This window comes from Anarrhichthys ocellatus, unplaced genomic scaffold (assembly GCF_004355925.1).
Source record: "Anarrhichthys ocellatus isolate YVR2014 unplaced genomic scaffold, GSC_Weel_1.0 scaffold14, whole genome shotgun sequence".
In the NCBI taxonomy this organism is placed as follows: domain Eukaryota; kingdom Metazoa; phylum Chordata; class Actinopteri; order Perciformes; family Anarhichadidae; genus Anarrhichthys; species Anarrhichthys ocellatus.
In genome coordinates, this window is record NW_022280044.1 from 583,003 (window position 1) to 593,948 (window position 10,946).

The 10,946-nt window shown below is 45.5% G+C and overlaps 1 protein-coding gene across 4 annotated transcripts in view; it reads left to right on the plus strand.

Moving 5' to 3' along the window:
• The window catches only part of LOC116387167 (ankyrin repeat and IBR domain-containing protein 1-like), a 15,677-nt gene extending 5,127 nt beyond the window's left edge, over positions 1-10,550 (plus strand). For 2 of the 4 annotated variants that reach the window (XM_031854044.1, XM_031854043.1), the window contains exons 3-21: positions 929-1,100; positions 1,223-1,354; positions 1,786-1,977; positions 2,559-2,676; positions 2,816-3,036; positions 3,241-3,329; positions 3,437-3,581; positions 3,878-4,038; positions 4,229-4,317; positions 4,566-4,696; positions 4,820-4,954; positions 5,119-5,205; positions 5,342-5,408; positions 5,508-5,653; positions 6,314-6,492; positions 6,667-6,718; positions 6,888-6,944; positions 7,097-7,220; positions 7,488-10,550. In XM_031854044.1, the coding sequence (XP_031709904.1) occupies positions 929-1,100; positions 1,223-1,354; positions 1,786-1,977; positions 2,559-2,676; positions 2,816-3,036; positions 3,241-3,329; positions 3,437-3,581; positions 3,878-4,038; positions 4,229-4,317; positions 4,566-4,696; positions 4,820-4,954; positions 5,119-5,205; positions 5,342-5,408; positions 5,508-5,653; positions 6,314-6,492; positions 6,667-6,718; positions 6,888-6,944; positions 7,097-7,220; positions 7,488-8,968 (3,778 nt within the window). In that variant the 3' untranslated portion in view covers positions 8,969-10,550. The remainder of the gene's footprint in view (positions 1-928; positions 1,101-1,222; positions 1,355-1,785; positions 1,978-2,558; positions 2,677-2,815; positions 3,037-3,240; positions 3,330-3,436; positions 3,582-3,877; positions 4,039-4,228; positions 4,318-4,565; positions 4,697-4,819; positions 4,955-5,118; positions 5,206-5,341; positions 5,409-5,507; positions 5,654-6,313; positions 6,493-6,666; positions 6,719-6,887; positions 6,945-7,096; positions 7,221-7,487) is intronic. The other 2 variants (XM_031854045.1, XM_031854046.1) reach the window with 2 other exon arrangements.
• Positions 10,551-10,946: the final 396 nt, after the last annotated feature.

Here is a 10,946-nt window from a genome sequence, read left to right on the forward strand (position 1 = left end):
GTGGGGGGTGACTGGTTTGTGGTTGAAAGGGGAATAATTAGTGATTATTGCTGTGTGGGTGAATTGGCAGTAGACTGTCATTAGGGGAGGCTTCAGGGGCTCGTGGCTGACAGGATAAGAAGGTCAGAAGTGGAAGAGCAGGACAGCGGTGGAAGACTAGGCTGCACAGTAAGGAACCATTCAAACACATTTAATAGTGGCGACTGCAAAGGGAGCAGAGAGGCAGAGGGTTTTTACTGTGTTTTTGTGTACATTGAACCAATGGAAATCCCTACATCCTATTATTTGTGAGATGGTCCTTTCAGCTATTCATGTCATACCACTGATAGAAACCGGTTTTTCTCTACAGTTTAACATGCAGCTGCATTAGGACAATGTAGAAAAGGATGTCAGGTTAAAGAAAGACAAAAGACAACAAAATAGGATATTGTAGAGGAGGAGAAAAGAAAGCAAGTATAGGATAGAAACGGACAGATGGAAGTGGAGCCAAATGAAAGAGTTGAAAGCTAATCAGTAAATGGAGATTTTGACAGACCAACTATTTACTAAACAGAACTGCAACCACAGCCAAGCTCTCAGTGCAACTGGAACATCCATCACCATCTGTGCGCGTGTGTGTGCGCACCCGCCAGCCAGCAGGTCCATTATTTCCGAGATGTGAAACAGAAATAGTCAATATTCTGCCGTCTTTCTTCTCCTCCCTCTCTCTACTCTTCTTACCCACCAAGCTCATCTCACTACCATTCTTCATCCTCCTGTCATCGCCACTCATGCCTCCATGTCGTCCTTCCTCCACATCTGTCTCTCTCTCACCTTCCCTTTCACCCTCTAATTAAAGCCTTCTTTCTGTTGCCGTCAGTCCTGTCTCCCCTCCTCAACTCATTTCTGAACTCTGTTGTGTCCTTATTCCTTCTTCTACGTTGTGTAGGTCCTTCCTGTTCAGTAAAGAGGGGAACCCCAACAAGCGCAACGTGCACAACGAGACGTGCCTCCACGTGCTGTGCCAAGGCCCACAGATCCTGCTGCTGCCGGAGGGAGCGCTGTCGCCACGACTGGCCCGACCCCAGAGGGACGAGCAGCGTCGCGCCGACTGTCTGCAGGTATGAACACACCGATTAACTTACACGTGGATGTGAAAAAAAAAAAAAGTGTATTTAACCAAGTTGACGTACAAAATAATGTCGCGTGTGTGTATTTGTGGGTTCGTTCTTCCTGCTGCCAGATGATCCTTAGCTGGACCGGTGCCAGGCTGGAGGGAGGCCAGTACGAGAAGGCCAACGTCAACGCCACCGACAATCACCACAGCACCTGTCTGCACTATGCTGCCGCTGCAGGCATGAAGAGCTGTGTGGAGGTGAGAGGAAGTGTGTGTGTGTGTGTGTGTGTGTGCGCGTGTGTGGACCCCTCTGGAAGCAAAGCTCACATTAGGGAGGAGCCAGATCTGTCTTTGTGATTGGGTTTTAGAGGCAGTAAGATCAGTAACTGCTTCAAGAGCATCTGCTTTGTGTTTCATTACTGTCAGATTCAAGTTGTGCTTCCTGCCTTGCCTTCCTTGCCTATTTCCCTTTTCTTATATTTCTTTTCTGCCATCGCATCTTTCTCTTTTGTCCCCTTCCTCCTGTTTTCTCTTTGTCTGCTCCACTCGCTCAAACGTCTTGTTTCCTTTTGTTCTCTTTTGTTGCAAGTTCCTTCAATTTCTTGTTCCTCTCCATTATCCACCTCTCTCCTTTTTTTTTTTTTCCTCCCATTCCTTTTGTCGTCTCGTCTCTCCTCCCCTCCCTGTAGCTGCTAATCCAGAGCGATGCAGACCTTTTTGTGGAGGACGAGGACAAGTTGACGCCATGTGACCATGCCGAGCGGCATCACCACACCGAGCTGGCCCTCAGCCTGGAGTCACAGATGGTTTTCTCCTCCTCTTCGGCTCAGCAGTCAAACACAGACGCACGTGGTGAAACCAACCTGCTGCAGTACAAGGAGGTGAGACCACAGTCACCAGATCTGGGGGTTTCCTGCTGGCTGGACATTGAAGACAATTGTTTTGTTTTTATGCGTCAGTACTTCCCAAACGCATGAATTCCCAAACATAAGCATTTTTTCCAAAATCTTACTATTGAAGTAATGTCGCCTGGGAACAATTGAGTACGCTGTTTATTACATTTTTTCAAATTTTATTTTTGTAGTTTAACGTGGAAGTATTTTTATGATCGATGATATTTATCATGCTGGTTTGTTGGTGATGTGATGTCACTTTGTCATGCAGATTCTCACATCTTTTACTCTTTATTTTACATCCTTGACAAAATGTAAACTTTTTCCACAAGTTTACCAACTTTTATTGTGTAAACAGTGTCACAGCTCTTTTGTCAATCAGTTGTATTTGTCTTTTTAATTGTCTCATCAAATTGCATTTACAGAAAAAAAATGTTTTATAGACATACCAAAATATCTTCTATTTTCCTTTTCTCTCTTCAAAGGTCACAAACTTCCTTGATTTTGTTAAATAACGTTCTCTTCCTCTTCCTTCATCACTCTCTTTCTGTACCTCCCGAACATTTCAGCCTTATGAGGGACTGAAACTTCAGGATCTGCGCAGGCTGAAAGACATGCTGATCGTGGAGACGGCAGACATGCTGCAAGCCCCCCTCTTCACTGCCGAGGCCCTGCTCCGAGCACACGGTATGTGGAAGTTGACATTCATCAGACCTTCACAAACCCTCACAGCACTGCGATTGCAATATTTCGAGAGAATTACAACGGTATTCCCCGTCTCTAAATGTGTCTTTAACCTTTCTCTCTGTCTCTGTCTCGCTCTCAGACTGGGACAGAGAAAAGCTTCTGGAAGCCTGGATGTCAGACGCTGAGGGTTGCTGCCAGCGCTCAGGAGTGACCATGCCCACCCCCCCACCCAGCGGGTACAATGCCTGGGACACCCTCCCCTCACCTCGCACCCCCAGGACCCCACGCTCACCACTCACACTCACCCTCACCTCTCCGACTGACAGCTGCCTCACACCTGGAGAGGAGGGCCTGGCTTCGGTGAGACACACTTAGTGATGACTTTAAACCTTTTTAACTGGCATCAGTGTTTAAATGAACTCTTAAAGATGCAGAAAACATGTTTTTTTTTAGTTTTTTTTTTTTAAACCTACTTTTGTGAATGGAATGCATTAGTTGATAATGAGGGATTACTGTTGTTCACTGTCATATAATTTAGTGTCTTTATCTCCTGGCTCCCTGCAGTGTGGAATCTGTCTCTGCTCTATCTCCGTGTTTGAGGATCCAGTGGACATGTCCTGTGGACACGAGTTCTGCAGAGCATGCTGGGAAGGGTAAGGGGTCCCTTGTTTGTGTGTGAGTGTAGATGTTCCTGCATACTTCAGTGTGTTTGAGCATTTAGGGATCAATTGTCCTGTGTATGCATTTGTGTGTCTCTCAGGTTCCTCAATGTAAAGATTCAGGAGGGGGACGCACACAACATCTTCTGCCCGGCCTACGAGTGCTACCAGCTGGTGCCGGTGCATGTGATAGAAAGTGTAGTTTCCAGGGAGATGGACCAGCGATTTCTACAGTTTGACATTAAGGTAGAAATGAACATCCATACAGATATTGATGTTCATGTTCTCATTCAGGCTCACCACAGCTAAAGAAATGCTTTTCATCCAACTCTAAATTTAGTGTTTGTCCGTTTTCTTGCTGCATATTTGTCCGAAATTGTCTTTTGTTTCTGTTTGTTTCTTCCTGTTTTTTTGGCATTTCCCAATCATTTCTGTTCTGTACATTCCCTCTTGCCTGTCTGTGTTCTCTTCCTCCTTCTATATGCTCCATAATGTATCTGAGTCCCATCTCTCTCTCTCCTCTCCTTCCCTCCCTATTGCAGGCATTTGTGGAGAACAATCCGGCCATCCGATGGTGTCCTGCAGCACGCTGTGAGCGGGCGGTGCGGCTCACCCGACCAGGCCCCGGGGACAGTGACCCACACAGTTTCCCCCTGCTGCCCTCCCCAGCCGTCGATTGTGGCAAGGGTCACCTCTTCTGCTGGTACACTTCGTGATTTATCCATGGCTCTATACACATACTTGCACACTCAACACAGCTGTTGACCTAAAAACGTTCTTTCTCTTCCCTTTTTGCTTCCGTTTCTAAGAATTATTGCTTATTACGGCTTCAGTCTCAATTCTCTGTATTTTATTGCACCTCATTAACAGTTTATCACCCTCCCTGTCTGCAGGGAGTGCCTTGGTGAGGCCCATGAGCCATGTGACTGTCATATGTGGAGGAACTGGCTCCAGAAAGTTACAGAGATGAAGCCTGAGGAGTGTAAGTCTGTCTTTGTGTGTTACCGGGGGATAATTTTAGCTGCACCTCCGTAAGCTGACGCCACAACGAGGCAGTTAACAGCAGCTGTCAGACGGCCTACCGGGATGTGTCTAATATATTTTTATCACGTAGTGACGGGTGTTCAGGTCATGGATATTTGTGTGTGTCTGCAGGGCAAGTGTTGGCCAATTTAAAGGTTGCTAATGTGTGTGTGTGCGTGTTTGTGTGTGTGTGCACGCTTTCCACAGTGGCAGGTGTGAGTGAGGCCTATGAGGATGCTGCTAACTGCCTGTGGCTGTTGACCAACTCAAAACCATGTGCCAACTGCAAGTCGCCCATTCAGAAGAATGAGGGATGCAACCATATGCAGTGTGCCAAGGTATACACATTTATCTGCCTGTCAGCTGTGTGTCATCATTTGTTTAGATACTAAATAATTTCATTACTTACTGCAGTTTGGTTAGAAGTATAAAACAGTTTCTCTTCCTCTCTCTATCTGCAGTGCAAGTATGACTTCTGTTGGATCTGTCTGGAGGAGTGGAAGAAGCACAGCTCGTCAACAGGAGGCTACTATCGCTGTACTCGCTATGAGGTCATCCAACAGCTGGAGGAGCAGTCCAAGGAGATGACTGTGGAGGTATTGACACACACGTGCACAATCCAAAACAACTACCCCATCACCTGTCAGATGATACATTATTGAAGCTCATGGGGATGTGCTCTGCAGAAATTTAATGTACTCGCATACACCGAAACACACACCAAGCCGTGTGAGTGAAATCAAGTCTCTTTTTGTTACAGGCAGAAAAGAAGCACAAAAGTTTTCAGGAGCTGGATCGTTTTATGCATTATTATACTCGCTTCAAGAACCATGAACACAGTTATAAGGTAATGCACGCTCCAACTGTAAACACACGTTTATAGCAATGCAACGCTGAATTTCTTAAACGCTCCTTGAGACATACGTTACAATCTGATGATCATTTAATGTTGGAATGATCCTTTCTCTCCTCTTGTCTGTTAGTTGGAGCAGAAATTGCTAAAAACAGCCAAAGAGAAGATGGAGCAGCTCAGCAGAGCCTTCATTTGCCGTAAGTCTCTCCTATATGATACAAGGTGACGGAGCGTTTTGTTTACGATCATAATACATTCATCCCATCTGCATTATAATACTGGCTTGTTTCGTCCAGGTGAAGGAACTCCTCCAGACACGCGTTTCATTGAGGACGGTGTGAGTGAGCTGCTGAAGACGCGACGCGTCCTAAAGTGCTCTTACCCATACGGCTTCTTCCTGCAGCAAGGCAGCACCCAGAAAGAGATATTTGAGCTAATGCAGGTACAACACTATACTGACGACGTTAAAGCCCCTCCAGTGATCCCCTGCTGTGCTCACCACTGAACTGGTTAGGAAAAACAAAGTACTGTTAGGGAATTCTGTGGCAATCTGACCACTAGGTTTTGTATTTCTAACAGACAGATTTGTATTTTGGCTTGATGTTCATGCTAGACGATTGGTGCAAAACGACAAGTTAACTAAATCCTATTCGGTTATTCATTAACTGTCTATAATTAATGTTCTTCAGACATTTTGCACAAAGCTCTCCTCAACATACCACATTTTATAGTCTTGGTGCAGTTTATAATCTGTGTTTTTGATATTTTAACATCCCTGTTCAACTAATGTTTTGTATTCTTACTACTAATCCATAAACTCATTTGCAACATTGTTCAAGAAATAACAAGCATTTCCTTTTATAAGATACTCATAATTTGGCTCACTTGCAGTGACTTGACATGTTTTCTTTGAGTCACACAGAATAATGAGATTGTAGTCATTAGTTATACTATTGGATGATATCTCCTGTGAGATAGAAAACACTCAAAACACACTCCACTCATGTCTTGTCTTAATAGTAGAAGTTGAATATGAGTGGCAATTTGAATTTCCTGTCTCTGAGCAGATGGAAGTTAGCCTGTCGGTTTTGTGTCTTCTCAGACAGACCTGGAGATGGTTGTGGAGGATCTGGCCCAGAAGGTCAACCGGCCGTACCTGAGGACTCCCTGCCACAAGATAATCAGTGCAGCGCGTCTGGTGCAGCAGAAGAGGCAAGAATTCCTGGCATCAGTGGCCCGAGGCGTCGCGCCCAACGACTCTCCTGATCCTCCCCGCAGAAGGTAATGACAAACGCACTCCCACATACTCAAACAGTACATGGGTTTGTTCTGCTTCATCATCCTCCCACTGGCGGGGATGAAGAAGACAAAGTGGAAATATTTGAAACTGAAAATTAAATTCAAGTTATTCTTCATGTATGACACCATGAGCAAACACTCTTGTGTTTGTTTCAGTTACCCTGGAGGATCGTGGGACTGGGAGTACCTTGGCTTTGCCTCCCCTGAGGTAAACTGTCGCACCATACACCGAAACACTAACTTCTGTTCTGCTAACTGTTTGGTTTGTCCAGCTAATGGTACTCCCTAAACCTGCACTTAGTGACCTACTTCAGTATGAGGTCATCTAAATGCATGACTACGGCTGCAGCTGACTTAGTTTGCTTATGTGTGTTAAGATGGGGAGTCGTCACTCTGTACTGGCAGCAGGAGATCAGAGAGAGAGACAGTCACAGGTAATGCACCATAGTTTCTGCTGTTTTGTGCATATGCATGGCCTGAATGCAGTATTTCTGTGCTGAAGATTTTGCACCTGTTTGATACAGAATAGATGCTTTTAGAGTTGTTGTTTTTTTTTTCGTAACCCAGCCTTAATGACTCTTTGCAGGATTATGCTGACATCCAGTACCGTCGTAGACACAGACCACGGCGCAGAGGAGACATGCTGAGTCTGCACAACCTTAGAAGCAGCAGCAACACACCAGAGACCAGCAGGAGGAGTGACAACACAGGTCTGGCAAAGACCTCACTACAGAATATAGTCATTTACTTATAGCACCTATAGTGGAAAACTCCGGATCCTAATCCAGCTCTATCCTTCGCCTCCATGTATACATTTTGTCTTGTCAGCACACCAGACAACCAGCAAATAGGATTTTAAGTTATTGCTCCATGAAGCCAGTTTGGTCGACGCACACGGAGGCGTTGATCACTGGGATCAATTTGTAATCAAGCTTCACAAAGCAGTCCTGACTTTAATGTGATATTTCATGTTCCAGAAAACCCAGAAAGAAGTGAGGGCCGCAGAAGAGTGCTGGGCTTGCTGGATGAAGATGATCCAAACATCCTGCTGGCCATCCAGCTGTCCCTTCAGGAGTCTCGCAGAGAGCGAAGCCTGGAGGGAGGCCTGGAGGGAGGCCAGGAGGGAGGGACGGAGGGGAGAGTGGAGCTGAACTGTGGACCGGAGAGGATGCGGCGACCCTCGGGCGATCTGGGCGATGTCGCTTTGCAGTCTCTCAACACGGACGGTCCTCCAGGAGCCAGAGGCTCCTCCTACCCCACTTCTCTCCTAGGTCCTCCTCGCCCCCCTAACAGGACAGACTCCACCTCACAGCCTCCCATGTCAAACTCCCTCCACCTCCCTCCCCCTCCTCCCTCCCTCAGTGCAGAGCTGCTGGAGCTGGGAGACAGCCTTATGAAACTGGGGAGCATAACCACTCCCTATGACCTGGACACACACACACAGGAGCAGCTCTGCTCTCACCACACATACAACCACAGTACACTCAACGCTCCCTACACCATTGAACCCGCTTACAGCGACTTCAGCCATAGACCAGACCAGAATGCACTGACCACTCCATATGTGCTTGACCATATCACCATTACAGATCCCAGTTACTGCCACTCCAGTGGGTATTTGGCTGAGGCTGAACACACTGCCTCTTGTTCACTTGAACGCACCCAAAACCCCGCCCATCCTAGTTCAAGTAACCGGGAACACTTGGTCATGTACGACAGCACCCCAAAACCCGACATCTCTTATAACCCCTGTCCCGAACACAGTAGCTCCTACACCCAGGAGCGTCCTGCCGCCTATGCTCTCGAACGCCCGCCCAAGTCAGACCCCCAGCCCCTTGCCCAGTTGTGCCTCCCATCTCCAGAGCTTGAGCCGGAGCTGCTGCTTTCACCGGTGATCCCCCCAGGGGGCCCTTTCACCCCCAGTGACCCTCAGAGTCTGGAGCCCCTGGACCCAACAGCCAGTGCCCAGCTGCTAGACAACATCATGGCCTGGTTTAACAACAACATTAACCCCCAGAACAACCCCCAGAGCCTGGCCCTCATCCCCTCCCCGCCCACCACAGAAACAGACTCCTCCCCTGACACACACACTGAGACTGAGTCAGAGAGCCAGACCTCCAGGGACATGACCCCCGCCCCTCTCTGGCAGCCCCTGGAGGGCGAGCCAGAAGCAGACAGAGGGTCGGCGAGTCCCTGTCTAGGTGCAGAGGGCCTGAAGACGTCGAGGCCCAGCACTCTGGAGCTAGAAAAAAGAGAAAATGGCGAGGAGGGTGCGGATGCGAGGTGTGTATCTGACCTGTCGCTGGACGAAGCGCACACACACCCGTGTTCGCACTCCCAACGTGGAAACAGTCCCGCACACACTGCCCCAACCACAGAGAGAGACTTGGACCTCATCCTCCAGTTGGAGGGAGACCAATCGCCTGAGGAGTGGGAGGAACAAGTACACCTGGTGTGACAGCGACAGAACGACGTGGAGAGAGAACGTTAAGCCAAGTACAGGAAGAGAGAGATGAAAGTTAAAGAGGAAAGAAAATCAAAGACTGGGAAAACTAGAAAGAGGAAAAATTTAAGATGTAACGGTGAAGCCTCAATGAAAGATGTAGGTCTTTGGAGTGCTAACTGTATGTATTATACTGTATCTACAGAGGACATAAAACCCTGGGGACTTTGTCCAGTAAAGATGATGTCATAACGCAGTTTTTTTTTTTTTTTTTTTTTTTTTTTTTTTTTTTTTCTTTTTTATTATTATATAAAGTGCTTTTGTCTGCTCTAAAAACAGACAACCCATTCTTTGAAAAACATGTAGTGTTTAAAGCAAAGTACATCAATGGAAAGCTACTGATATCATAACACATACAATGCTGCACATGTTTTTTGTTTTCATGTATTATTTATTCCCTGTGTTTATCTTCTCAGTTTGTTCAGGGTGAAGTTTTGGTGCTGATCATGCTGAAATCCACACACCGACCCAAACACCAGCTTCCTGGAGCCCAATATGATGATAACTGTAACCTTGGAGCTTGTTTAGCGTACTGTACAATCGGAGGGCCTAATTCAGATTTTTGGCCCTTCACGCACACTGTGCCTGTTTTGCGAGTGAGCAACACACTACAGATGTTTCCTTTTGATGGGCTGCAGAGAACGACAATATACTCGTCTGCTCAGTGACCGTCACGCTTGTACAACGTGTTATCTGGATTTTATGAGAGTTATAATTCTTTTGTAAAACTCCAGCGATCACAGAAGAGATGATATCTTGTCCCTCTGCACAGGGAGGTCAGAGGTCAGTCCCAGCTAAGTCTTGCTCAAAGGCACTTCAACATCATGGGTGCTTGTTGTTTGGCTCAGTTTTGAGTGTCCGTGTGCAAAACTCTTTAACCCAAAATGCTATTACATCAATAATAACGTTTGCCTCAAATTTGACATGGAATACATGATGAACATCTTTTTTTAAATTGGGTATCACAGCATCACAATATTGTATATTGCTTAATTTTAATCACTGTTGCATTTCAAAATATATGGCTTTTATAAAATAATGCCATCAAACAAATGAATCATCAAAACAAAATATTGAATGTGTGACAGAAGAAATAAAGATCAGAACAGCTGTTACTGTAGCTATAAAGAGTCTGACTTCACACTACAGTAAGTCTGGTAAACATTTGTCTATCAATTTGTCAGTTGACTGAGCCAAACAATCAGACAATACTGTACATGAAAACACTCATTTAATTTATTTTTCATACCTTTATCATGTCTATTCCACTACTGATGGCTAGTACAGTGTGCTATTGATAGACGAGAGATGGGTTGAGATTTACTGTAATTTATCCTTTTTTAAATTTCTTTATTCCATATAGAGATGATATTTTTTTCCAATTGAGACCAGAGTTGTTGGGTCTGTGTGCCTTTTTGTTTCAGTCGTAATTTGTCCATTCGTTGGTATTTATTACTGTCATTGCGTTTTATACATGCAAAACAAAGTTGTCGATGAAAGATAACGGAGAACACACCACTTTGGCAGTTGCCATACACTGAGGTTCTTGATGCACATTATTATCGTTTGTCCTCACACCACAGGTTGATCTTACTTTACCTCTTCCCCTGAGGAAAACTGAATTTGAGCTAAATGAAAGAAATCATTTGTCAATTATTTACACTTTAGTGTTTTCGCTATAATTAACGACCATTTCATCTTGGAAGTGGTTCAAATGTGGCCTTTGATTTTTCTTGAAATGTGATGTAGCACTCTGAATCCTGGATTGTCACTCAGCCTTTATCTTTAAAAACTTTATTGCCCAACTGGAATGTTTACAAGAGAATCAAACACTGCCTGTTGTGTTGACATATGATCTGGTGCTGCTGGGACTGAAATCATTACAATGGAGTGGTTTTTAATCATACTTTCATGCCAAGACAAACAAATGTAA